Here is a 27,796-nt window from a genome sequence, read left to right as displayed (position 1 = left end):
AATGAAATGTGTCACCGGTACCAATTTCACCTGTCTTTGTACTTAACTTCCTGTGGTTGCAAGAAAATTTAAAATTATAGTGTGGCTTATATTTTATTGGCACCTATATTGTGGGTTTGGGGTTGCCTTCCCCCCCATGCGGCCCAATAAAAGACTCTCGGGAAAGCAATGATGTTGTCCCCTGCTGGACCAAAATTATAGTAAGGGCCCCGTGCGCCCCTAGTGGTCAGGGAGGAGGAAGCAAGGCAGGTAGGACAGGTGGGCCAGGACAGAGACTCAGGTGACAGCCAGCCAGCCAGGGCCCGCAGGGCTGGGAGAGTCTCTTCTCAACCTGGAAATCTGCTCCCAAATCCTGGCGCTTTGTGCCAGGAGATTGGCCCCACCCCTGTTCCAGAAGATTCCCACCCCCACCCCCCTCACACAAGAGGTTGGCAGGAACAAGCTGTGGCCAGGCTGGGACCAGCACACGCTGATTAAACGCCACTTCAGTGTCGTCTTCAGAGAAACAACCCGAGTTTCCCGAGAAATGACTGGAGGACCTTCACAGTATGTTCTTCTCCGTTCTCCATCGTCTCCTCCTCCCTCCCAGGAAGTGTTGCGTGTGGTTCTTTTTGAAAACTGTACATTTCACTGTACTTTTTTTTTTTTTAATGAAGACTGGCATTTATATTCTGACCACAGGGACTTTTCTTTCCCAAACTCCAGGTCAGAAACATGATACACGCAAGAGCAGGTACTTGTCCTGTCACCACAGAGCTCGGTCACTGATGAGAGTCAGCGAGTCTGCGTCTCCCCTTCCTGTTCCCGGCTCCCCCTCTGAGCGTCAAAACCCAAAGGCAAGGGAAGGTGGTGTTTGCAAACACTTCCACCATGGCTATGCTTTGACACGATGGATGGGGAAGATGGAGAGAGGAGGGAAGGAGGAGGAGGGAGAAAGAAGGAAGACGGAGGGGGAGGAGGAGGACAGAAGGAAGAGAAAGAAAGAAGGAGGATGGAAGGAAAGAAAGAAGGAAGAATGAAGAAGGATAAAGAAGGAAGGAGGAAGAAGGAGAAGGAAGGAAGGAAAAGAAAGAAGAAGAAAAAGAGAAAGAGAGGAAAGGAAGAAGAAAGAAACGAAGAGGAGGAGGAGGAAGGAGAGGGCAAGAGGAGCGGAGGGGGATGGGGGGGTCTCAGGAGGGGCTGACTCGATCTGTTGATGAACTTGTCAGGACCAGAGAAGGATGAGGGAAACAGGTAGAAAACATCAGAAACAAAGCAGAGTGAAGACGGGAGAACGGAAGGAAGGGGGGGAGGAGGGGAAAGACGCAGGGGAGAAGCATGTGACTAGGAAGGACACGGGTATGGGGTTTGGGGTTCCGGGGCCGGAGCCACGAGGTAAGCTGGCTGCCACTGTGCCACGGTGCAGCGTGTGCTCACGGACTGAGTTGAGGACCCATGGCTCAGCCCGAGATCGAAGCCCAGCCCTGAATCCGGGGACGTTGCGTGGTTGGCTTGCAGGGGGAAGAGTGCCGTCTATGGTAAAGGCTGGGGAGAGAGACCAAGGATGAGTGGGGGCTGGAAGGGAGGGAGAGGTACTGTGTTGTGCAGGAGGCAGCAGACAGAGCAACCCCTCTGCTCCCATTCTGTCACCTCCATAAACAGATCCTCTGCAGGGAGCCAGGAGAAGGCGCTCCTCCCCAACGCCCAGCCCTGAGCTCTGCTCTGACAGAGCACACTGTCCAACCGAGGGGAAGACAAGTTCCCAGCTCCCGAGCATCCCCCCACCCCACCCCAAGAGGAAGGCAGCTTTGCCCCTGCCCTGCCCAGGTCTCTAGCGCGCCGTGTGCTCTTGAGCAAGTCTCCTGTGCTCTGGAGAAGAAGGACGCTGGGGGATAAATGTGGGATTGTCTCAAATACTCCCCAACATCCAACACTTTCTGATTCTTTAAAAACAAGATTCAGCCTCCCTCCAAACCTCTAGAACATTCCGGAAGGCAAGGAATGTTCCTTCCTGTCCCCAGCAGGACCCCGGCTGCCCCCCCCCCTCGGGCTCAGGGCCCTGCCGGCTGACTCCGCACGTGTCCCCGGGCTGCCCCTGGAGTTTAGCCGCCTTGCTGGCTGTGGGTGTTGCGTGTGAGCTGTGTTGATCATCATTCATGGCCTCCCCGGAGAGGGCTGAGGGCGAGGTTGGGAATCCTGGGGTCTCCGCCCTACCCCGTCCCGGGCAAGACCAGAACCAGAGGCGTTCCGTGCCTGCTCACTGGACAGCAAGAACCCTTAACCATGGCCGCTGGACACACACTTGGCCCTGCCAAGGAAACGCTCGGTTATCTGGAAGAATGAAGAGGAGGAGTCTGGGAAATGGAAAAAGAAAAGTAAATTAAGAGATAAGAAAAACAACACGAGACCCATCAGCAATCCGAAGCCACTTGCTTGTCGCTACATTTGTGATCAGAAAGGCAGAGTGCCGCCTCTCCAAACACCCAGGGCTCAGTCCGACGTTTGAGCGAGTCTGAATTCCCTGAGCACACCCCGCTGGGTGGTGGGGACGGGGGCCTGGGGAGGTGACATGGGGAGGGAGGGGGGCAGTGGCCGGGTGGGAGGGACAAGAGGCCATTGACAGGGAGGCAAAGCTGTCCCCGGATGTAAACATCACCATGGAAACGCCACAAAAAACTTGCTGTGAAGATCCTCCTTCCCCCCCCCCCCCCACCTCCTCCCCTCGGAGGGAAGGAGGGAGGGTGCTCGGCAGCCGGCTACACAGTACTCTCCATCACCCACTCCGAGCTTCCGAAGGTCCCCCGGGCCCCCACCAGGTCACTCTCCTCAAAGGGCAAGAGCATGCCGTTGACAGAGAGGCTGCGCTTCGTCCAGATGTTCGAGACCCTCCGAGGGGGGCTGTAGCCGCCGGGGGCAACCCCAACCCCGCCCGCGGCCGCGGCAAAATCCCCCATGTCGAAGGAGTGGCTGCGCTTGGCCTTGCCCTCCAGGGGCAGGGGGAGCAGGCTCCGGGCGCGCACGGCCGGGGGCCCCAGCAGCGGCTCGCGGTCTGAGTGGCGGCCCCTGGCCGACGTCCCCGACCCTCTGCCCGCTGGAGTCCTGGAGCCCAGCAGCTCCTCCTTCCTCTGACTCTTGAGGTCCAGGGAGGCGAAGGCTCCCATCAAGCGGTCCAGGTTGGGCTTGGAGCGGGGGGCGGGGGGCGGCAGCCTCCAGGGGCCCCGGCCCAGCCCCGCGGCCTCCCCGCTGCCCAGGGAGCTGGAGGAGGAGGAGGAGTCGCCGCCCCGGGCCAGGCCGGCGCTGAAGTCCAGCAGCTCGTTCCTCACCACCACCTTGGGCGCGGCCTGCAGGGGCGGCCCGGCGGGCACGCCGCCGCCGCCCAGGCCGCCCCCCGGGCCGCCCAGAGGCGGGGGCTGGGCCCCGTTGGTCTGCGAGTACACGTTGCTGACGGTGGCCGCCGCCATCTTGCCGGGGGCCTCGTGGTTGCAGACCTTGTAGCGCACCATGAGGATGACGATGAAGACCAGCAGCGTGGCCACGATGACGCCCCCGATGGCCAGGATCATGGTGCCGCCCACCAGCTGGCTGTGCATGGACTGGCACTGGGGGTAGTCGGCCTTGGTGAAGAACTGCGCGCAGCCCACGATGTTGGTGGCCGTGAGCGTCGTGGCCGCGTCGTCCCACACGGCCAGCACGCACAGGTCGTAGCCCGTCCCCGACACCAGGTTGTTGACCACGAACGCCTTGTTGGAGGCTGGGATCATCCTGGGGAGGGAGGGAGACACGGACAGTGAGGGAGGGCGGGGAGAGGAAGGGCCCGGGGGGCGGGGGGGAGAGGGGGCGGAAGCGGAAACGGAGTGATGGAGGGAGGAGAGAGAGGGGGAAACAGAGGCACGGCAGAAATAAAGCCGCGGCCAGGGGACGAAACAGGAGGGAAGGAAGCGGCGGAGAAAGGGGGAGGCCGGGAGTGGCGGGCCAGAGGTCAGGTGAGGGAAAGGCGAAGAAGAGAAACGCCGCAGAACCACCGAGGCGGGATGGGTGGGGAGAGGCGGAGGGAGACAGCCAGAGGTGGAGAGATTAGAGGTGGGAGTTAGCAGGGATTACACAGCGGGCCACGCCCCCTCTCCCCGTGCACCTGCTACAAACACTCCCCCTCCCCCCCCCCCACCCCATGTCCTCTCACACCCACCAAGCACTCCCGAGGCCTGGTGCTATGCTGAGTCAGAACCGAGGTCCTTCCCCTTCCCATCAGGGCTTTTCTGGACTCAGAACGGGCATTGCCTGCTGCAGGTTGGGGCGGGGAGGGGGGATCTAAGCAGGAGAAGGTCAGAGGTGGGGATCAGATGTGCCATCCAAAGGGTAAAGTCCAGAAAGCAGCCTAGCCCCCGCCCCCCCCTGGGGTGGGGGGGAATGGGTGAACCCCATATCACACCCACAATGGAAGGCCGGCTCATCCTGGCCAGGACAGCCTTGTCCGACTCCCCTATTCGGGGACGCCAGAGACCATGTCCTGCAGCACGACCTTCTCCTTCCTGGGCCTTCTAGAAGCTTGGACACAAACACCGATCTGCAAGACCTTTTGTCCAGGTCTCATGTTTTTCTGCTATGCCTGGAGATGGTGCCCGGCTCAGCCCAGAGAGGCTGCGGTAGAAATCTTCAGCTTGGCTCCTCTCCTACCCCCGAGGGCTCCCCCACTTTTCCGTCCCCACGACTTGAAAACGCAGAGGCTCCATCGGCTTCCACCGGCCCTTCAAACCTGGAGCCAGACAGCCTAATTGAGATTTCAAATAGGAAATCCTCGATCGAGGCTGGAGGTGTCCACGGGGGAGCCGGGCACGGCAGGTGGGGGGAGCTGACGGGCAGATATTGATGTCGTAGCAGCTGGCAGCCCCCGAGGCGGCTGCGGCCCTCCTTGCCCCTGAGCTCCGCCCCTGGAGTACATCTACCTGCCCTGCGTGGCTTGAGTCTGAGGCAGCCAGGGAGGGGGACTGGGGCTGCCCCCAGCCCGGCTCCTGCAGGCAGCATCTTGAAACCGCCAGTGACTTTGTAGCTTTGCCGTGCCCTTACCTGGGCGTCATCCGATTGCTCAGAGGCCAAGTGGTTTGCCTGAGGCCACACAGCTGGTCATTAAACACCAGCTTCTGGTTTGTTCCTGGCCGTGTGACCGCCATGGGGTGGGGGTGGGGTGGTTCCTCATTTCAGGGAAGCGTTTTCATTGGTCGGTCTCTAGCCCATCAGCCTCCCCCCTGGTCTGCTGGGCCATCTGCTGGACGTGACCTGTGGAGCCCAGCACCGCAAGGGCTGCCGAGGTCAGATGGAGGCCTTCCTGCTCCCCAGTGATGCCAGCCAGCCATGGCAGGGACTAAGCAGGGCCACAGCACAATGCTCACTTTGTAGAGAGGCAGCCTAGCTGGGGAGCAACGGTGTCCTGGTAGAGCCGGGGCCCAGTCCCTGGCTGCCCAGTGGTGTCCACCATCTCGCCACCCCCTTTCCCCCCTCAGGGCTGTGTGAGCACCCAGGCAGGGTGGGACATAGCTGTCCACGTTTCTTCCTTCAAGTCTCCCCACCTAGAGCAGCCTCAGGCCATGGGAGCTAGACCACAAGGCCAGAGGCGACTGGGAGGTTTACCTGCCTTCTCCTGCAAAGTAAGAACAAGCTCTTCCTTACTGCTCCCAGCAGTTACTCAGAGGTAGCTACCACTGCTGTGGCCTTCTCTTCATGGATAAGGAACAGGCACAGAATGGATCCGCTCCCTGCCCAAAGATGCCCTCAGCCAGTAAGTGGCGGACCCTGGCTACCATCCAGTCCAGCTCCTCTCGGATACCATTTCCTCTTCCTGCCCTACTTGATGAGCTCTCTCCTCCCTCCTCTTTTCTCTTTGTCTCTCTTTCTTTCTTCCCATCCTCACCCCAGACTTGCTTCCCAGGTCAGTGAAATCGCAACGTTATGAAGCGACAACAGGAGGCGTAGCAGGACCTTGGGGATTCGTGATGGACGCTGGCAACAGTAAGAAGGGCCAGGCTTGGAAAAGCTCAGCATTATATCAGGACTGTCAGAAATGAAGCCTATTTCCCAGAGTCAGAGCAAGAAGACAGCCATGCTCTCCTCTACCCTCAGTGTGTCAGTGTGTGTGTGTGTGTGTGTGTTTTGGGCAGGAAACTACACAGTTAACACATCCCAGCAGGTACTCACCAGTAACCAGCCCCAGTACCCACAGGGCCTTTTCTTGAGCGGGAGATTTACCACCCCACCTCACTCAGCCTCCCGAATCCCCCTGAGGAAGACAAGGGAAGCCTAACCGTCTGCACGTCCCTTCAGGGAAGTGATGGCTCTGAGGCCAGCCGGGACCTCCCGACTGCGATTCCACACTCCTCCGCCACAGGTGTGACCGCTCCTGGCTCCAGGTAGCAGAGGATCAAGGTGCCTGGGAAAGTCCTGTGAAACCCCAGGGGCAGAAAGAGAACTTGCCCCCCAGCCCTGTTGGACATGGGTCAGAATGAAGGGGGCTCCGGGTCTCGCTCGGAAGGGTTGTGGATGGTTGTCGCTGGTGTGGTTGATAGGAAGGACACAAAAGTAGGAAACAAATGTCGTTTCTGTCATGAGAGAGTTTGAATGGTGACCAATTAAAAAATGGATCCAAGACCATAACCTACACTCTGAAGTGTTGGGACTGCCGCACGCAGGAAAACCCTGGAAAACAGCAGCAACTTCCTGAATGGGACTCCCATGGCTTAGGGAACAAAAGGAAGGGATGACAAATGGGAGGACGTTGTCAAGGGAGCAGCTTCTCCCCAGCGAGGGACACACCCACGAGAATGAGGAGACAGCTCCTCTCCAGCTGGCCATCTACCGACAGGGGCTTCATAACCAGAACTGGTAAAGAGCACACAAATCCAAACCCCCAACGCACCAAAGGCCCAATTAATAAATGGACAAATGAATTAACCAGACCATTATTTTTCCTGTCTGAGACTGAGATTGGAACTCTTGATCTGAGGCTTTTGCTCATTGGCTGACATTCTGCCACCTGAGCCACACCGCCAATCCCAATCAGACACTTTCTTTTTCTTTTTTTTTTTTGCCAGTCCTGGGCCTTGAACTCAGGGCCTGACCACTGTCCCTGTCTTTTTTTTTTTTTTTTTTTGCTCAAGGCTAGTACTCTGCCACTTCTGACCATTTTCTATGTATGTGGTGCTGAGGAATCAAACCCAGGGCTTCCTGTATACAAGGCAAGCACTCTTGCCACTAGGCCATATTCCCATCCCCAATCAGACACTTCTTGAAGGAAGAAGTACGAATGGCCAGTAAGCACATGAAGAAACGTCGAGCCTGCCTGGCCAGAAAGGAAAGGCAAGTCAAAGCAACACTGCGATCTCATGTTAGGTCTGTCAGAATGCCCATCATCAAGAAGGCAAACAACCAAGGTTGGCAAGAGTATGGGGGTAGGTGTGGAAAGGAGTGCTTACACAGGGCTAGTGGGAGTGCAAACGAGGGCAGCCATTATAGACATCAGTGTGACAATTCCTCACAAACCTAGAAGTAGAATTCCCATGTGACCCAGCGACACCACTCTGGGGAATATGTCCAAAGGAATGTAAGTTAAGGTACACTAGAGATGCCTGCACATTGGTGTTTATTACAGGAAGTAGAACAGCGATGCATCTAGCCTAAGTGCCTGTCAACAGGTAAATGGATAAAGAATATATATGTACATATATATATATACATACCCACATATGTGTGTGCACAATGGAATATTATTTAGCCATAAAGTAGAATGAGATTTTTGTCATTTGCAGGACAATAGATGGAACTGGAAATCTTCATGCTGAGCAAAATAAGTCAGGTTCAGGATGACAGTGAATGCATGTTTCTGTGAAGAATATAAACTGATATACAGATAGATATATATATGTATTTATACTGTATATATATGCACGTACATATGTATGTATATGCAAATGTGGGACTGTTTGGGGTAAAGCAGGAGGGTGAAGGGAAAGAGAATTACGGGGGATGAATAATATGGATGTATGTCTATTATGAAGATGACATAATGGCGCTCAGCAAAATCTGTTTAAAATAGGAGAGGAGAAGTAAGGTAAAAAGAACTGGAGGGGGTACAATATATGTATGGTATAATAAATGGATGGGTGGAAATTTCCCAGTGACTCTCCCTTATACAATTAATATACACTAATTAAGCAAGAGAGAAGTCCAAGCTCCTCCACGCACTGCCAGTCTGCCACCTACATACATCCCCTCTAACCTTACTTGCTTGGGCTGGAGAACATCCCAGAACCAGTCAAGCACTGTACGGGCAGGGGAACAACTGAAGATTGCATTTGTAAGAGGGTGTTGGGGGGCCACAGAGGAATGGACAATAACCTAAGGCGATGTATCATTAATCCAAGCAGCTGGTCTGTTACCACACACACACACACACACACACACACACACACACACACACTGCCCCCACTGCCTAGGGAGGCGAGCGAATCGTATAAGTCAATCCTAAATCGACATTCACCTATTCTCCCTCCGTGACGAGACCGTACGGAAGAGAGCTGAGAATAAACACCAGAGTGTTACAGCAATCTGACACTGACTGTCGAGTCCAGGAGCGTGGTTATGTATTTATTTATCTCTGACAATTCATTTCTCTTATCTGGTCTGCAGCAGATGGGAAGAGTTTTCCGAAGAGCACCCGGAGGAGCCCTGGGTTGGAGCTCACTGGCTCAGCCTTGGCACCACCAGGTACCCCAGGCCTATGTAAATGAATCTCGGTTGTGGAGTTCCTCTCTGCTCTTGCAGGAAGTTCTACCTGCGAGGTGCAGAACCCATCGAGAGTGGGACCCAGAGATTTCTGGATGCCTTTTGCCCCCAATGTCCTCCTCCTTGTTAAGACACAATGACCTGGAGAATTTGGTTATTGATGCCAGGGTAGCCTCACCGGACAGGGACCAAATGAACAGGTAGCGAACTTCCCTCCCTGAGCTCTGCCCAGGTCTGTTGCTACCTGCGGACACACCAGCCAGCCCACAAGGGTGGACAGCAGGGCAGGAGAGGCACAGAAAATTCTCTGTACCACTAGCTGGCCCCAGTCCTGTCTGCGAACAACTCACTCCTGAGGCTCTGAAGCATTCCTTTCCATCATATGAACTGAAAACATCTCTGTTAGCAGAGAGTATGAATTGCTATTTTAAGTTAAGTTGCTCCAACACGTTAAATTTAATTAAGCTCTTATGCTCTAAAACACAATTTGAAACTGCAACCCCAGCACTTACCCAGGAAAAATAAAATGGGTCTCTCTCTCTCTCTCTCTCTCTCTCTCTCTCTCTCTCTCTCTCTCTCTCTTCCAGTAGCCACAGAGGTAGCTGAGTGCTGCAATCCTATCTTCTAAGGAGACTGAGACCCAGAGGATCAAGGTTCAAAACTAGCCCAACCTTCGCTCCTATTCTATTCTTAAAGGGGTGAGACTTCATCTCCAATTAACCAGCACAAAGATGGGCTGGAGGCATGGCTCAAGTGATAGAACACCTGCTGTGAGCAAACAAGCCAAGACCTGTGGCACCAGAATTAGTGAAAAACAGTAAGGAAAACAAATCCACAGAGGCTCAAGGAGAATTTCCTAAGTATCCCAGGAAAGCTACTGTTGCCTCTCAAATCAGTTCCCTCCCTTCCTCCTGCTCCTGCTCTGCATGGCATAGAACTACATTTCCCAGGGTCCTTTGCAGATTTGGCCTCAGTGAATTCCACCAACTGCAGGTTGTAAATATTTGAATACAAACATCTGACTATGTGCAGACTTTTTTCTTGTTACAGTTCTCCAAACAGTATGGGCTCACAACTTTTCAGCTAGCCCTTGAGGGTGCAGGAGGCATGGTAAGTAATAAAAGCTGATTTAACATCTACAGGGGTGTGTGTGTGTGTGTGTGTGTGTGTGTGTGTGTGTGTGTGTGTGTCTGGGTCATATGTAAAATACAGCCATTCCCTCGCAATGAAGTCAATGTTTGTGAGTTTTCCTATCTGCAGGGGTCCTGGAACCCATCTTCCTCAGACTCCAGGGGACTGAAACAGAATCTTCTAGACTCATAGCGGGAAGCCAGTCTCAGGGTCAGGCCAACTGTTTGACAGCAATTAACAAAGAATAAAAACTCTATGTTCCTTTGTAGTAAGGACTACCACTTATTAAGCGCGTCCTGTGTTTGGAGTCGTTTGCATGGATTAGCAAATTTAGTTCTCTAACCACCCTACGGGGAGATAGAATTATTGCCTACACTCTAACAGATCAGGGGCTGAGGCTCTGAGAGGTTAATGTTCATCACAGTCCAATGATGAACTTGAACTCAATGACCTCTGACTCTTTTGAGTTCTCCTCTTTCATCTCCATCCACAGATGACTGGAATGGGGGAGAGTGGGTGAGGCCCTGACGGTCTCCCTCCCCCCCCCCACCATTCGCCTTCTCTACAGCCAGGCCTCTCTATCCATGAGCCTGTCTGGTCAGGTCACCCTTGTGTCTACCCATCCTGCTCCCCAGCTCCAAGATCCCCCAACTTGCTCTCCCTGGACTGTCAGCTGACAGCCTACAATTCCTCCTTGTTGCCCTAACGCAGCCCCCCGGGGCCATCCAGACCCCGTGCACCCTTTTCTGAGGACATTGCTTCTCAAGCCATGAGTTGGCATTCTCTCACTCCACGCCAAAGCCTCCCTTCCTAGCATCTCCTAGGAGCACGGTTTCCAGTTCGCTTGCAGTGTGCGGGCCTCAGGTCACGCGACCGTTGGTCTTTGGCCTTCTTCTGTGGGGGTCTGAGCAGCAGAGAACAGCCGGACCCCAGACTCCCCCTGACCGAACCCCACCCTTCTCCAGTGTCCCTTTCACAGAGGCACCCAAGGAGACGCCCTGTGTCTTCCCAACCTTTGCTCCTGTTCCATTCTCAAAGGGAGTTTCTGTCACTGTAGCCTGAGTACCCACCCCCACCAAGTCAAGTCCTCCAGTCCACACAAAGCCTCTGTCTGTCTGTCTGGCTGGCTGGCTGGCTGTCTCCTTTCGATGATGATGACGATGACGATGATAATGATGGCAATAGCTTCTATTTATCTCCTGGGGAAGCTGGGATGAGCTTGCTCCGCAAGAAGGTTGTCAGATCAATTACACCTCGTCGCGAACGCAGGGGTGTGCGAAATGAAGATTCCCCACCAGCTGTGTCCAAGAACAACACACCGGACTCGGCGGGCAGCCAGTCAACATGGTCTAATGATGAATCGGATTGGATGATTTGCCCCTTGCTGGCAGACCCATCCTTCCATGAGGGGGCGGGGGACAAAGTCAGCACCACCCTCCTGAAAAGCGTCATTTAGGGCTCGCTTTCAAAGCCTTGATGCTGTACCTGGAGCCACACTGAGAGGATTAGCGCGGCAGCCCTGATCAAGGAGGACGCGCGTGCGTGCAAGCAGTGCTCCGTGTGTGTTTAGGCAATTCCGGTCCACGCTCCCTCCCCCGCAGCGGAGCCTTGAAGTCGACACCGGGTGTAGAATGACAGATCCCGCAGTCCAACTCCCAGACGCAGAAAGGACAGCCGTGGCTGGGGGCATAGCCCCCTGTCCATCTGCTTGCCCCTCTGCACAGGTCCTGGGGCCTAAAGGGAGGGGTTAGTACCTGGGAGAACATGCTAGTAGTTAATGGAAGGCCTGGGGAGAAGTACTGAAGACAGAGTCAAGGGGCCACAGCTGCAGGTCTTGGGTTCAAACTCTGGCCAGATGTGGAGGACCGTGGGACCCTGGGTGGCTGCCCAACCTTCCCAACTTGAGCTAACTCCTTGCAGCTGCTTCCTGCAAACACTGCCAGGCTCCCGGAAAGGCAAGTGAACGGAACCGTTGGCATGGTGCCCGGCAATAAACAAGTGCACAGCAAACACGAGGCTTTCCTCCATGACCAGTTTGTGGAGACTCTGTCTTCGCGCGTCTGCGCTGCTACACCTGAGCACCACGGGGTGGGTAATTTACCCCCTAGAAACCAGAAATAGATTGCTTCTCCATGTGGGGGCAGGGCCCTCCCCTGGAAGCAGGCCAGGGAAGAAGAACAAGGGGAGAAGGGAATTCCTCTTCACTCGGGAGCCATGATCCCGCTTGGACTCAGTCATCTCTTAGTGACCCCGTTCCTCTCTCGGCCACCGGGAACTAAGCCCTAAGCCGGGCGTGTTGAAGGGGCCATGCGTGCTCAAACCACAACACCCTTACGTTGCAAATCAGGAGGAGGGAGGAGAGGCTCGTTCTTTTCGTGAATGGTGGTGGGGCCCTGCCTCATCCCCTGCTCCACACACACACACACACACATTATAACTCTCCCTCTGTTGGTTGAGAAGCCTTGAGAAAGGAAGCTATATTAACCCTTAGCACAAATTTGGACCACAGGGGAGAAAGCTCACTGTGCCACGCTGGGCAAGACACCCTCTTAGAGGCTCGCAGCTTCCTCATCAGCAGAATGGGTTTCTAATATTGAGCGTACAGTGCCTTGGGGAGTTGGGTATGCCCTTCGGGACTGAGTACAGTCTCGCAACACGTTCATACAATAAAACAGCCACGATGGCCGGGAGCCAGCAGCTCATACCTGTAATCCTAGCTACTCAGAAGGCTGAGATCCAGAGGATCACAGTTTGAAGCCAGGCCCAGCAGAAAAGTCTGTGAGTCTCCATCTCCCAAATAACCAGCAAATAACTGGGCTTGAGGCATGGCTGGGAGATTGTCGGATGAACTATCAGTCAAAGCGAACATGAGTCCCTGTGTTCACACCCTGCACTGGCGACAAAATCAGCCATGATGTTGGGACGTGGTGTCTGAGGATCAGGTTCAGAACCAGCCCCTCTGTCGGCTAGCAGGGGCAATCTTGGCTACGTTGATAATGGCTACCCTGCATCGCATCCTCCTTGTCCACCAGAGGCCCCGCAGGCTACTCAGCCAGAGGCTCCGTGTGGCAAATCCTTCACAGAGGAGAGCTGTCACTTTCCATAATGAGGACACTCGGCATGCAGGAGTGACGGAAACACGGACTGAACTTCCTTGGGGGCTGCTTCAAACCATGTGCCTGGAGGCAGACCCCCGCGATGAATGGCTGGTGGGCTCGCTGGCTCGCTGCATCATTCTGCCCACAGCCTCACCCCCTGGAGAGAGGCCCTTTCCACCAGGTGGTCAGGAGGCTCCCACGCAGCACTTCTCCAGGACGCATTTCTGCTGATCCTCCCAGACACCCCCGCCTCTCACAAGCCGGGTCGCCAGGAGGGGAGAAAGGCTGGAGAGAGAAAGGCCCTGTAAGGGAGACCCCAGGGGGAAACGCAGAAAGGATGCTCTCTGTCGGGTCAAGGAGAGGCCTTAGCAAAAACCCAGGCGTCTATGAGAGGAAGGATGAGGTACAGAGTTAGTGCCATCCACAGAGCTATCTCCTCATGCTCAGACCAAGTAGAGGAGGCTCTGAACTACAGCGGTGTGACCTTGGACAAGTCAATTTCCATCTCTGTGCTTCAATACCCACTTCTGACACTGTAGAATTCCCCAAGAACATCACCTCAAGAGTAGAAGCAGAAGGGTGGGGCCCAGGGCATGGACCTAGAATTCAGTACCAGACTGGCCTGGGCACTCGGTACAAATCCTGACTCCCATAACTTACTGGAAATACCTTCATTTCCTAACATTTCAGTCTTCTTGTTTGCAAAAGCAGTTTATTAAACGAGAATCAAGGTATGCAAAACACTGGCATACTGTACACGTTCATCTAATTGTGTATGCAGACGGCGAATGTCTTCCTTCTTTATCACCTATCTGATAAATCAGTTGACCTATTTATATAGCCATTGCTTTTTTTTTTTTTTTTTACAGACAACACTGATGTCACTGCCGTCTTCTAACAGGAGGCCTCCTGGGAGCCGAGGTGACCTGGTGGGTCACAGGGCACCCTGGCCTGGGGTGTGAACACGGCTCGCCGTGGACTGACTCTGGCATTTGTATGTCAGTGTAAGGCCTGGCAGGGAACTGTCCTGATTCTGACTGGGCATCACTGTAAGTGGCAATGTTATGATCCTCCATCCCAGAAAGCCCCCCAGGAGGACAGTGTACACAGCGCAGAGTCCCCACGCATCCCTGGACACTGTCAGCAGTAAACCAGGAGTGAGAACTCGGGTTTAATTGAGGCATAAAAGCAATATAACTCCCTAATGGACTGTGAGCCCCTTGCCTGATGCCCAGACACCTCGGGGAAAGCAGGCAGGTGGACTGTTCCCACTTCACTGTGCATCTTGAGGAAGCCACATGGCAACCGCAGCTGCTTGCTGCCAAAGCACACCTCTGCTTCTGAAAGGTACTGACCCCAGTGTTTCAAACAGCTTGCCGTGGATTTTATGTACCACCAGCTCCGGGGAATCTAGATGACCCTGCAGCTCTTTGCACCCATGCCAGATGGAGGGTACCGCCCCTAGAGGCCCACCCAGCAGAAGGCCTGGGTCTGGTGAAAACACAATCCTTCATTTGCACGAGGGATTCTCATTGTTGCAAGTTCAGTCCCTCATTTGCATGAGAGATTGTGTCAGATGGGGCACAGTCTCAGCCCTTCATTTGTAGGAAAGTCTGCTATGACTGGGGCAAACATATCCCTCATTTGCATGAAGGTCTGCTGTGATTGGTGCAAACATAGCCTTCATTTTCATGAAGGTCTGCTATAACTGGTACTAACATATCCTTCATTTGCATAAAGGTCTGCTATGACTGGTGCAAACATATCCTTCATTTGCATGAAGGTCTGCTCTGATTGGTACAAACTGATCCTTTGTGTGCATGAAAACCTGCAGTGATTGGTGCACACACCCTTGCCACGTCCTCTTTTGGCTATATAAGCCAGAGAGAGACAGAAACAGAGACAGACAGAGCATCTGGCCAGGGAGATCAGGCTCAACTTTGGGTGTGTGTCAGTTATCATCTCGCCGTGAGGTGACACTGGGGCTAAGGGACACAGACCTGGTAACTCTTTGGGACATAGGAATCAGAGTCATTCTTTGCCTTGCTGTAGCTCTCAGCCAGCACTATTGGGGGCCCCTGGAGTTCCCATCTCTTCTTTTCTGACCCTCCGCCCAGTCTCTAGTGAATGACAGGCTAGAAAACAGATCAGCAGGTTCCCCAGCGTGGCGAGTGATCTACCGCTGCTTTTGTTCACACTCTGATATTTCATGGCTCCCGGGGCTCTGATGGAATAAATATGACCTTTTATTCTTCACTTTGCTTAAGACGCAAGGTCAGTGGCTCAGCTATGATCTATAGGCCTCTCACCTCTGCTGGGTGGCCTGGAGCTAGGGACCTACGGCTGACAAAGATTCATGACCCCATGCCTGGGCCCCGCAGGCCTGCCTGGCTCATCACCGAGCTCCGGGCTTCCTTTTCCAGGGAAGCAGCCACGGCAGTGCTATAGGAATGGTGGCTCGTGGATAGCAGAGACTCGGCCATAAGCCCCTCTCCTCCAAGCCCACCTCATCAATAGATTGGAGCTAGGCCTGGGGGTTCATTTCAAGGAGGCTGGAACGGGGCTAGAGAGCAGCCTTGGTTCAAATGGCAAGTCCAAAAGGAAAATGCCCAAAGCCACGTGCCAGTGGCTCACACCTGTAACCCTAAGCTATTCAGTAGGCGAAGAGCTGAGAATTGCCAGCTCAGGCAGGAAAGTCCGTGAGACTCTAATGAATCAGAGAAGAAGCCAGAAGTGACGCTGTGGCTCAAAGTGGTAGAGCACTAGCTTGAGTGAAAAAGCTCAGGGGCAGTGCCCAGGCCCTGAGTCCAAGCCTCACCACCACCACCACCACCAAAACGTTTACACGCTTGCGGGTATGGCCATTGCTTTCCCTGTGTGAGCACATTAGCAATCCGCCTGCTTCACCTGGAATCCTCCAGGCCCTCTAAGGCCCAGTGGCCTCCCTCCACCTTCAATCCCAGGCTTTGTCGGACATCCCCTGTGCTGCCTGGAAGTTCCTCTACTTGTCTAAGATACCTCCTGAAGAAGCCGTCTGTCTACTATGGGGGCCACAGGTCTAGCTCCTATGTCTGTCCCTTGAGGTCACTGGCCTCTAACTTCCATCCATCACTGTACTAGACAGGTACTCAGTGGTGGACATCATTGCCCTGGGTTCCATCCTCAACACCACACTACATAAGTTAATTAATCAAATGCATGGGAATTCATCACCTGTGACCCCACAATACACATCTCACTTCTTGACATCCACTCTTGCCCCAGGAGGAGAAGAACACTGGGTGTCTTTAGAGGGTGACAAGCTGGGGTCATTCCTACCCTATTGTGGAGGGTTTAATGGTGACTTGTGTCCCAGGGTGACTCTATGCTACTCCATGCAGAAAGAACACACAAGGTACGGATGAAAGCGGCCCTGCACGCACCTACCGCCCTCCAGGTACAGACTGGGGCTCACCTGCCTGCCTGCCTGCTTACCTACCTGCCTGCCTGGGCCCCAGCCAGCTGAGACGCGTCACCAAGCCTCCATAGTGTGCTCTTGTTTTCTCATCTCCAAGATCAAGTTCATTACAACAGGCCCGTCCTTATCAGCTGCTGAACCAATCAAGTGAGCTGATAAGCAGCCAGGACAGCTAGGACAGGACCTGCGCGTAACCATGTCCCTGAAAACTTAGCTCTAATTCCCCTTGTGATCTTTGCAGGGAAAGCCACCAGTACTGGCCTAGCACCGTTGACCTAAATTCCATCCACCGGCTTGGTGTGGTTTACAGTCTGTGTGCTTCCAACCGAAGAGAGGAGATGGTGTGCACCATGAACGCACATGTAAAACGAGACGAGCGGAATTTGTGAGGCTTTATTGCCCCCAGCCTTTAGTCCTGGATGCTTGGGAAGCAGAGGAGCTCCGTGGATCACACGTCAAGGCCTTCGTGAATTTCCCTGAGGGAGGGGGTCAGTCCTCGGGACCTGCTCTCCTGTGCCCTCGTACAGCACCGAGGGCCGCCGGACTCCGGAGCCCATGAAGGCCTTGCACACGTGTTCACACTTCAAGGCGAGGCCCAGGCCTGGCGTCACGTACAATCAAGGGTTCGTGGAGAGCGGATGAACGTCAGCTCTCCCTTTCTTACTCTGGACTTTTTTTTTCCCCCTCAGTCTGTGAAAGTAGCAGGCACCAGACCCGTTTTCAAGACAGAGGCACCAAGTCCAACAGAGCTGTGGTGAGCAAGCCCCTGGACTGATTCCACAGACCCTAGCTCTGCCCTTCCTCTCCCTGAGCTCATTCAAGCCCCGGGTAATAAACAGGGCTACACAGATCAGCTGGGCTGTAGTTGCTTTGGAACCACTCTTGTCTCCTGCTGCCATCAGGGCTCCCATTGCACCCTCCATAGCATCAATACTCCCTGCGGACCAACCTCATAAGAAACCACCTCAGCATTCCCCAGACCTGTACCCATCTCTAACGCTGGAATCTCAGGCTCTTGGATCTGTAAAGGGAGGGATTTCAGACAGGGTTCAGTCCCTAGGCCCACTTCAGGCAGGGGAGGGGAGAGCAGGGTTGAAGATGCAGAGAAGCAGTCTGCCTCCTGCTTGAGTCTATTGCAGGAACCGAAGCTGCCTCCAGCCCCTCCCCCCACCATCCTGGGGCAACGGGGGGGGGGGGGGTTCCAGAGCCAATCTCTCTCTCTCTCTCTCTCCCTCTGCTCAGACCTTCTTCCTGGCAACAGAGGCTGGGGGCCCGGGGGGGGGGGCGGGGGAGAGCGGAGCAGTCTGGAGCTCACACGCACACGCAATGGCATTTTGACGGTGGTAAAAATATCTCCCTGGTGCTTGGCGCGGGCTGTCACCTCAGCTGCCGCCATCGCCGCGCCCCCAGCCCGCGGGGGGAGGGGGGAGGGGGCTCAGCCGCCCTTCCGTGTCCCATCCACACCCCCCAGAGGATGGAGGATAGGTCCCCAAGTCCCCACCCCAGTCTTCCATACCCAACCACTCGCCGTCCCTGTCACTACAGCCAGGCCCCAGGGCCGGTGAGCTCAGAGCCACGGGAGAAAGCCAAGCTTCAGAAACGCAATGGCGGGCCCGGGCAGCGCCTCACCGGAGGGAGGGGTGGGGCGGGTGGGGTGGCTCATGTGCTGCTTAGGTTTAAGAGCCAGGGTCCCCCAGCCGGCCCAGGGGGACCACGGAAGCCCAGGTGCTAGGTGGAGTGATTGGCGATCGGTGGCATCTCCCCACCGCCTGCCACAAAACCCGACACCACACCCAGCCTGCCGAGCTCGCTTGGCCAGCTCCACGCAGCAGACGTGGTATCAACATCAGCCTGGCGTTTGCACCGGCACTGGGGTCTCCTTCCCGGCTGCTTGCACCAGGAGAAGAAGGAGATGTGCACATTTAGAAGCTCTCTAGCCCTCTCTGGGTCTCCACGAGGAGGCACAAAGCAGCAGACTCAGCCGGACCCAGGTTCTTCAGACTCTTTGTTACGTGGCATTGTTGTGGCGAAGCTGACTGATACACTGGTTGTCTTCATGTCTTCACAGGCCCTTAGCTGAGCCTTATCACTCTTCCTTCCTCCCTTTATTCTTCACAGAGTCCATCAAAAGCGGCTGCCCCCCACTTCTTCCTTCCAAACCCTGTCTACATCCCAGAACACAGCTTTTTCTCTGCTTCCCCTGCTTCAAGAAGCCCTCCGTGTATACTGCTCCCTGCCCAGGTCATCCAACCACTTCAGTTAGCCCAATGAAGAGGCTCAACTTCTCCAGCAAGTCATCGGCCGTGGAACCTTCATGAAGGCTAATGACTAAACCCGAAGGAGGTTGCACTCGTCGTCCTTAACTCATTACCAAGTCTGGAGTCTCGGTGTTTGGTACCACCCGGCGGGTGGAGTTCGCAGGCCCTGGTCTCCCCTACAGTGTCCGCTAGTTCAGACCCCACCCCACGGCTCCGCGCTCAGGCACAAACACCTCGCAGACCCAGCGCGCCCAGAAAGATCCGATCAGCCCCTTGTGAACAGCCAGTGAGTTATCCACGGGGAGGAGAGCAGATCTGGGCGAGCTACTGGGGCCACGTCCTTCCCACTACGACCAGTGGCCTCTTCTCTTTACACCCGGCACCTCTTCCCACTCCCACAACCACCTCGCGGGATGAGGGCACCATTATCCTCCTCCTTCCATGGATGTGAAGGCCGAAGCTGGAGCAGGAAAGAGGCGCCCCCCCCACCCCACCCGGGCCATGTTGCTGCCCAGCTCCAGTGGCAGGATACGAATGCCCCCAGAGCCACTGGGACAGTCTGAGAGCTGCTGACGAGGCCGCTCCTCCCCGTCTGCCCCAGTTTCTCCTCTGTGCTGTGCTCTCTTCTGCCTATGGGCGCGTGGCTGTCTTTTCAGAAGCAGCCAGCCTGTCCCGGGTGACAGCCCAATGGCAGAACCTTCTCCTGTCTGTGGAGGAGGTGGACCCTGCCCCTCACCTTTCAGGACCCACCCACATGGGGCCCGGAGGTCAGCCTGCAGGCTGGCTAATCCCACGCCGTGCTTGGGAAGCAAGCTGGCCGTTCCCTTGCCCCCCACCCCCAACCCCAGGGACCCTTCCAACATCACGCCTGGTAACAGATGTTCTCCACGCCTCTTAGAGACAAGTGTTTGTGAATGTCACTCGAGCTGATAATGACACGCAGGCCACTTTACTTTCTGTGTCACACTAGGGATCAGGCTGAGTGGGCTGGGTTGTTGCTCTCTTTGGGCGGGGAGGGGGTTACTCTTCCCTCCTTCCCTCCTCTCCCCTTCTGACATGTGTCCGTTAACGCCAGGCCCTTCCTGGATGGGCAGGCACTACCGATAAGAGCTGTGACTCTGTCAGCCCTCTCAGGGAAACAGGCCAAGCTCTACTTGTGAGCTCGGTGTGTCTGGCATGTCCAATGGCTGTGTGTATTGAGGGAGGACAAATGTCCCAGGAGGTCAGCTTGGGCCACCAGACTGCTAGAGAGCTAATTATCAGATAAAAGAACAAGGGTCTGCCAGTGGCTCTTGCCTATAATTCTAGCTATGCAGAAGGCTGAGATCTGAGGATCTCCGTTTGAAGTCGGCCTGGGCAGGAGTCTGTGAGACTCTTATCTCCAGTTAACCAGCCAAAATCCAGAAGTTGAGCTTTGGCTCCACTAAGGAGCACGGAAGCTTAAGTGGCAGTGCTCTGGCCCTGAGTTCAAGCCGCAGTGCCAGTATACAAACACAAGGCATAATTTCACTGATACCAAATTCCAGTCACGTGTGAGTTACTTAGCACTTGGGATTGTCCACTGCCCTTCCTTGGAACGTGGCCTGAAATCTCATGTTCGTCTTGTGTCCAGGTCTCTCTGAGCCTCTACCGTCGTCTGTCTCTGACTTCAGGTTTGAGGGCTCAAATGCCTATGAGATAAGGAACCCTAAAAGACACAAATGCCACAGGGCCCCACACTGGGGAAACCTAGTGGATTTAGCCACAGCCCTGCGTGTTGACTTATTCATGGGGCTGGGAAGCCGATGTGGAGTCACAGACCAAGAGGACGAACGTCAAGCGCTTCCTCCCCTGCCTAAAAGTCAGGCTGCTGGCTCAGCGTCCCAGAAGGAGTCAGCAGGCTTTTTCGTTTTCACGAGGGACAATTCATTTTCCCACTAGCTTCTGTCAGTCGAGTCTCTGTTTCTTTGCAAGTATCCAGATAGTGGAAACTACAGGAGCCCAGTGGCTGAGTCTGGAACTTCCATAAGGAAATACTGGAGGCCATCAGCTTTCCGAAAGAGGGAAGGTTTCCTTAGCTCACTGTTCAGAGGTGCAGAGACAAGGTGAAGTGGGCCTCCGGGGAAGATAAGATGTGGGTCTCCATCTGCTTGCCCAGGACACACCCCAGTGACCTCTGAACCTCTCGCTAGGCCCCGCCCCCCAAAGGCTGACAGCATCTCTCAGTTCTGCCATCCTGAGGAGGACCAGGGCTTTACATGTTGTGGAGGTGGGAGGTGGGGGGAGGAGAGGTGGGGGCGGGGCGGGGGGGGATTATCCAAGCCACAGTCCTGCTGCTGCTTCCAGGCTGGGGGACCCTGGCAGAGTTTTATGAAATTCTTCAGTGAGACAGAGGCTAGAAGCAAAGTCACGCAGTAAGGTAGCAAGCATATTGGCAAGAGATTATTCTTAACTGTTGTACGAGAACTCAAGTGGCAAGGAATAGAGGAGCCAAATTTCCCAGAGGTCGAATTGGGAGTCTTTCTCGGAAAGCCGGAAAACACAGGTAGACTCTTGTCACAAAGACCTGCAGCCCCTCAGATACACTTAGCACTATTAGAAAACTGAGCCGTGACAGCCGCGAGGCAAAGGAAGGGTAGAAAAGCAGTACCAACAAACCAGCTCAGCAACAATGGAGAGGGCTGAAGTGAAACGTCAGGGTGGCTGTGGAGAGGACACAGACACGAGACACACAAAGCAAGGCGTCATGGCGCCTGAGCTGGTTCAGTCCTAAATAGTGTCAGGGTCAGGGGGCAGGGTCACAGGAAACGAGAGTCCTCGAGTTCGGAGCACAGGATTGATGGGCCCAGTAACCTTTGGTCTAAGTCCCGGCCCCTGCCTATAGGAATTCATCTGGGGGAAGAACTTCCTTGGCTCTACCATGAAGACAAGATGGCACCAGTTAAACCCAATACCCTATCATCTACCATGTGTCCAAGATGGTACCGGTTAGACCCAGTATCCTTATTTCATTACTACTCAGCTTCTAGGCTCACACTTAGATTGATCCTAAAACTTGGCAATCCATTTAAAGAAAGGCTGAAGTGTACATATAAGCTTCCTCTTCCATTTCCTTAGGCAGGATGCCATACAGGATAAGGGCTTTGCATTATGTTGCTATTACTCCTCCTCTTCCTCCTCCTCTCCCCCTCCTCTGCCATGACCCTTGGTCCCTTCTATAGGTGCACACTATTTGGAGAACTTTCTACATCTATTGTATCCCGTCTTCATAACTGGACAAAAAGTAAAATGGAGTCACCTTAGGCACCTGCATTTTTAAAACTCTGATGGTTCATTATATTTATAATTCTGGACTCTCCAGCTTTCTGGTCACCAAATAAAAGCAATTTTGAATTCTTATCGTGAATGTCTGCAAAAACACAGCCTCTCTCTGCCTCACCCTGGCATTTGTGAGACACCCCAGGGGCACCATTTGGGGGCCATTGGTATGTTGCTATGTAGATGTTTCTATCTTCTCCCCACCTTCCTACACCCTTCACCCCATACCCCACGCCTGTGCCTGTGCAGAGCTGCTAGTTTTTGCCTTTCTGCTTCTTATCAAAATTGAGTCCATATATTAAATTCACAAGGGAAGAAATATACTTGTTTTCAAAAGGTCAGCCTCATGCGTTATCAAAGAAATGTAAATCAAAATGAGTTCCATTTTTTAAACCTCTCAATCTGGCAAAGATGAAAGGCATTATTTATTTTCTATATCCACAAGGGTGTGGTCAAAACAGGCAGTGCCTAGAAACACCAAGTGCTAGGATGAATAAATATCTATGTGGAAAAGGCAAAGATTATAATTTACTGGTTAAGCCAATAATTCAACTCCCAGGAAAATAGGTAGAGAAAAATCATTGGAAGTACACCAATGTTTATGTATAAAAGTATCCACCATGGTGTTACATTTTGTATTGATAAATGGCTAATAACTTAACTTGAATGCCCAATGATTAAAGATTGACTAAGCCCAAGCAAAGCGTCTTTCAATTCCATGGGAACTAAGCAACCTATAATACCCAATGGAAAGGATTAAGATACAATTATATACACTAAATTGGCCATAAACATAATTAGGATTGATATCAAACAGAGAGGTATTTTCCCCAATACCTCTCTGGTTTTTAATGTGGATGGTGGAGAAGGAGCAAGTTTTATTTCCTTCTTTGTAGCTTCTTTCTGCTTTCCACATTTCCTACAAATACCTGACTTTCATCAGTAGAAAACCTTACATATGTATACTTAAGTGTAATTATATATTGAAGTAAGGAGCCTGGGTCTACATAGCATTGTCCTCCTGGCCGTCCTGGTGCCTGGCTCGGTGACGGGGGCTTTCCACCCAGCTCTGAGAGGCCTAGCTGTGACAGAGGCCTTAGGCTGCTCTTTGAATTGCAGACACCATGCTGTTCAGCTCCAGTCGACCCTGCCTGTTCTCCTCTAGGGAAGGTTTCGAGAGCTAGCCTTTCAATATTTCCCTATATGGTCTGCTTTTGTTGGGTTGGGTCCCCCACCCCAAACATGGGTTTTGTCTTTAGAAGCTTTGTGCAAGCGTCATTCGGTGCTGTGGGTCTTTGAGACAGTCACTGCAGCAGCTGGCTAGCTTCTAATAAAGACTCCCAATTCCACCCCGCAGGATGTGGCTTCTCTGTATCCCGCCGATTGAATTCCCATACAGCAATATCTCTATGTATGTATGCATGTGTTTAAGATTAATTTCTCTATTCTGCTTCCTTTGCTCCCAGAGAAAGGAAATTGCTCTACAGCCGGGACCGGCATGTATTAGGTAAGGGAATGCTGGCTGGGCCGTGGTTTCCGGGTATACCACTGTCAGGCTCTTCCCATCCACCAGGCAACAACCAGTGAGTGGCTCCCATCTGTAATCCTAGCTACTCAGGAGGCTGAGATCGGAGGATCGCAGTTCAGAGCCAACCAGGGTTGGAAAGGCCATGAGACTCTTATCTCCAATTAACCACCAAGTGTTGAAGTGGTAGAGCACTAGACTTGAGCAGAAACGCTCAAGGATAGTGCCTAGTCCTTGAGTTCAAGCCCCAGGATGGGTGCGCACACACACACACACACACACACACACACACACACACTCCCCACTACTTCCCATCTGTATACTTGTCAACCATGGGGCTGGGGTGCCCTTGGCTTAGGGGATAAGTGAAACCCAGAAGATGCTGAAGGACAGGTTTTCCTTAAGCCATAGGCTCTAGGCCATGTCTTTCATAGTCCCTAGAAACTGAGGCTAGCCTCATCTGTGTCTCCCCTAGCCCCCGGCCTCTGTCTATTCCTCTGAGAGGTTCTATTTCAGCTCTCTACTCTTCATCTCTCTTTCTCCCCAGCCTGGGGGATGACCCCTTGTCCTTCACAGCAGCTTTGCCAGGCCACCCCAGTTGTCTGCTCTTCCAGTGTATGTGGGAAGGATGACCCCTTCTGAGACTCAGGGGCTCAGGAGAGCAAGGCTCAGGCCATCAGAGCTCAAGGGCCAAGAGCCAGTCCTCTCCTCTCCAAGGCTGGGGAGAGGTCTTCAGGCAGGAAGAGGCTGCCCGAGGGTGGAACTTAGAGAAACAAACCCAGAGGGACATCAGAGCGTCTGTCTCTTTGATGCAGCCTATCCTGAAGCAGTTTCTTGACCTTCCAATGACGTGAGCCAACATATTACTGCTCCCATTTTTTTTTCTCCAGACGTTTTGATTGAATTACCTGTCACTATGCAAAGTCTAACATAAATGATGTGCATTTTACAGGTAAAGAAACTGAGGCAGCCCAGGAAAATGAAAGGACAAGCAGGTGGTAGAGCCATGATAACCCCCCATACACACACACTTCAAATGGGACCTTTACACACACACACACACTCACACACACACACACACTTCCAATGACCTTTCTGACCTCAGATGGCAGCTTGCAAGTGAGATCCTTTGGCTAAGAGATCTCCTACTGGTCTCAAAGCATCCAGTTTGGAGACCCACAGCCAGCACTGCTAGCCGCCTGGGTCTTTCTATACGGCCTCTCTGCAGCTGCCCACGTGGGGTCCTTTCCTGCTTAAGGAGACTGGGTCTAAGTAAGATGCCTTGTTCTCACAGCCACCCTGGTGCCTTGCTGGGTGGAGGGAGCTCTCCACCCAGCTCTGAAAAGCCTAGCGGTGAGAGAGGCCATTCCTTGGCTTCCAGAGGTCGGGCTGTTTCGCAGGTTTGGCTGTAGCTTTTGCTACACAGAAGGTGCTCACCCTTGATTATCTCCCTACATGGTTTTTCATTCGCTTGCCTCTGAGGCTATCTCCCCATGCGGAAAGGTTGAGGCACCTCCCCTCTCTCCTCACACACCTATGGAAAGTTGAAACGGACCCCTGAGCTATTTTCCTCGATGGAAAGGCCTGCTGGTACCGGAGCTACTTCCCAAGAGGGGCTGTGTTTGTTGGTTTTTGTCTTGAAAAGTTTGTGCTAGCTCTGTTCTGGGCTGCTGGCCTTTGACACAGGAGTTCCCGCCTGCAGCCGCCCGCTCTCCCGATGTGACCTCTCAAAACAGGGCTTCTCTGTTTCTCCCCTGCTGAACTCCCTTGCAACAAAACTTGCAGCTCTCTCTTTCTGCCTCTTCTTGTGTGCCCACCAGCATGGAGGAGGCCTAAAGCCGCCCCAGCTGGACACCACCCCTGCCCTTCCTGCGGCCCCTCGGCAGCACACGGTACCCACCTGTAGATCAGTACCTCGTCGTCGGAGCAGTTGTACTGCAGCTGGTACATCTTCACGCGGGGCGCGGATTTGCTGACGGTCCACTTGACCAAGGCTGAGGTGGTGGTCACATCTGACACCAGCACAGCCCGGTCGGGGGCACTTTTGGGAGGTTCTCCAGCGCCACTGCCTCCTCCCCCCGCCGCTCCTGCCGCCCCTCCTCCCCGGCTGGTCTTGCTGGAGCCGGTGATGTCGGAGAGGCGGGACTTGGGGGGAGCGGTGCGGCTGGTGCTGTTGCTCAGGTGTGGCAGCTGGACGATGGACACCTCCACTGTGGCGGTGGCCTCGCCCGCGGCGTTGGCCGCGATGCAGGTGAAGGCGCCGCTGTCCTGAGAGGTGGTGATGAGGATGTCCAGGGTGCCGTTCTCGTACACCGCAGTCCTGGAGGAGTTCCCCACCAGGCGGTCGTCGGGGGCCACCCAGTGGATGAGGGGACCGGGGTCCCCGATGGCTTTGCACTTGAGTGTGGCTGCCTGGCCCTCCAGGACCAACAGCTTGTGCGTGTGCTGGGTGATGAGAGGGGGCTCGCACACAAACTCCTCCTCGCGCACGTGCCAGAAGTAGCGGCCCTTGAGACCCCCCGGCGACCCACACGTCTCCAGGTCGTCATCTCTCTCCAGCCTCCGCAGCCAGAGGAGTTCACAGTTACAGTGCAGCGGGTTCCCCCCAAAGCTGAAGGACAGCGGCGGGGCGAAGGGGGTGGCGGTCAGAGCGAAAGCTTGGGAGCGGGCGAAGATGGGGTCCGGGGGCAGCTTCTGCAGCCGGTTGGAGGTGAGATCCAGGCGGGCCAATTTCTGCAGGTCGGCAAAGGTGCCCTCGGCGATGTGGTCCAGCAGGTTGTGGTCCAGGCTCAGCTGGTGGAGGTTGATCATGCGCCGCACGGAGTCCCAGGGCAGACCGTGGAGGTTGTTGTAGGAGAGGTCCAGGTCCTCCAGCGTCAGCAGGAAGTCCTCAAAGGCATCGTCGGCGATGCCCCCCAGCTGGTTGTTGTTGACAATGAGGTGTTGCAGGTTGACCAGGCCGCGGAGCGTGTCCTCACCCAGGCTAGGCAGCCGGTTGCTGTCGAGGTGCAGGGAGCGGAGGCTCTCCAGGTCCAGGAAGGAGAAGGGCTGGATGTGGCTGATGGTGTTTCTGGACAGCGTCAGATCCACCAGGCCCGTCATGTTGGCGAAGTCCTGGCGGCCGATGTGGATGATGAAGTTCCCACCCAGGCGCAGCTCCACGGTCCGGCGATCGATGTCGGGGGGTACGAAGAGCAGCCCCTTGGAGGGGCACAGGGTCCCCAGTGACTCAGACAGGTTCTGGCAGACACAGTACTTGGGGCAGGCATCGACTACGGCAAACGCCATGCCAAATGCCAGCAGCCCGCCAAGCAGGGTCTCCATGGTCTGGTCACTCAGGCCTCCGTGCCTGGAAAGAAGAGACACAAGGTCAAGATCAAAAAGTAGCCTCCTAATGTCCTTGCCTAGAGCTGCCTCCTTCCTACCTCCTTACCTCCCTCCCTTCCTCCTTCCACCCTTCTCACAAATCCACTGCCTTAGGAGTTAGCAGAGAATATGCTCTGGCAAGATCTCCTATCTTCTAGTGCAAGCCCTCTAATTCAGTTCTACTTTTATCTGTTTTCCCACTGTTCTTATCATCTTGAACATACTACTTCACTCATCCATCAATTGTGTTTATTTACTATTTCTTCTAGTCACTCCAGGAAAGCATGCATTGTTGTCTGTTTTATGAGTTGCTATATCCCAAGCTTCTACCACAATGGTTGGAGCAAGGTAGACCCTCAGACTCTTATTTCTTGCATGGAAGGGTGGATGTAAGCATGGGCAGATGGATGGGTGGATGAGTGGTTGGATGAATAGGCAGATGATGGATGGATAGACTGATGGATGGGGGATGTATGGATGGACGGATAGATGGATGATAGATGGATAGATGGATGGATATAGGGATAGATAGAAGCATGGACAGATGGATGGGTGGATGGGTGGGTGGATGGATGGGAAGATGACACAACTTAGTGGTTAATCAAAAAAAACATCATGTTTGAAAAGGCGGGAAAGCTGTCTTTTGAAATACAATGTTACCATTTTAGTTGGTTTAGACTTAGTATGAAATGAAATAAGACCAGCATTCCTCACTAATAAAGATATGGGCAAGAAGGGAGCTGGCCCTGAGAGATGTCAGGATTGGTAGAGACATGGCTTGGTTGTGATTTCCTTCACTGAGGAGCATTACATAGTTCACAGCTTTTGAGGATTCATGGAACTGAAGAGTGGTGTGGATAGGGAGACAAAAGAATGAACTTGTCATCGGGGAGGGGACTTCAGGAGCAAGGAA

General features: G+C 54.0%; 1 protein-coding gene across 1 annotated transcript; it reads right to left on the bottom strand.

The window, feature by feature from the left end:
• Positions 1-2,627: 2,627 nt before the first annotated feature.
• On the bottom strand, positions 2,628-26,841 carry Lrfn2 (leucine rich repeat and fibronectin type III domain containing 2). Its single transcript, XM_048347305.1, has 2 exons — positions 25,418-26,841; positions 2,628-3,741 (listed from the first exon to the last, which is right to left on the bottom strand). The coding sequence occupies exons 1-2, from the start codon at positions 26,839-26,841 to the stop codon at positions 2,736-2,738; spliced, it is 2,430 nt and encodes an 809-aa protein (XP_048203262.1). The 3' UTR covers positions 2,628-2,735.
• Between the last annotated feature and the right edge of the window lie 955 nt (positions 26,842-27,796).

Source organism: Perognathus longimembris, chromosome 6, assembly GCF_023159225.1.
Source record: "Perognathus longimembris pacificus isolate PPM17 chromosome 6, ASM2315922v1, whole genome shotgun sequence".
NCBI classification, from domain to species: domain Eukaryota; kingdom Metazoa; phylum Chordata; class Mammalia; order Rodentia; family Heteromyidae; genus Perognathus; species Perognathus longimembris.
The sequence above is the reverse complement of the archived record's forward strand: the minus strand, read 5'-3'. Positions and strand labels throughout refer to the sequence as shown.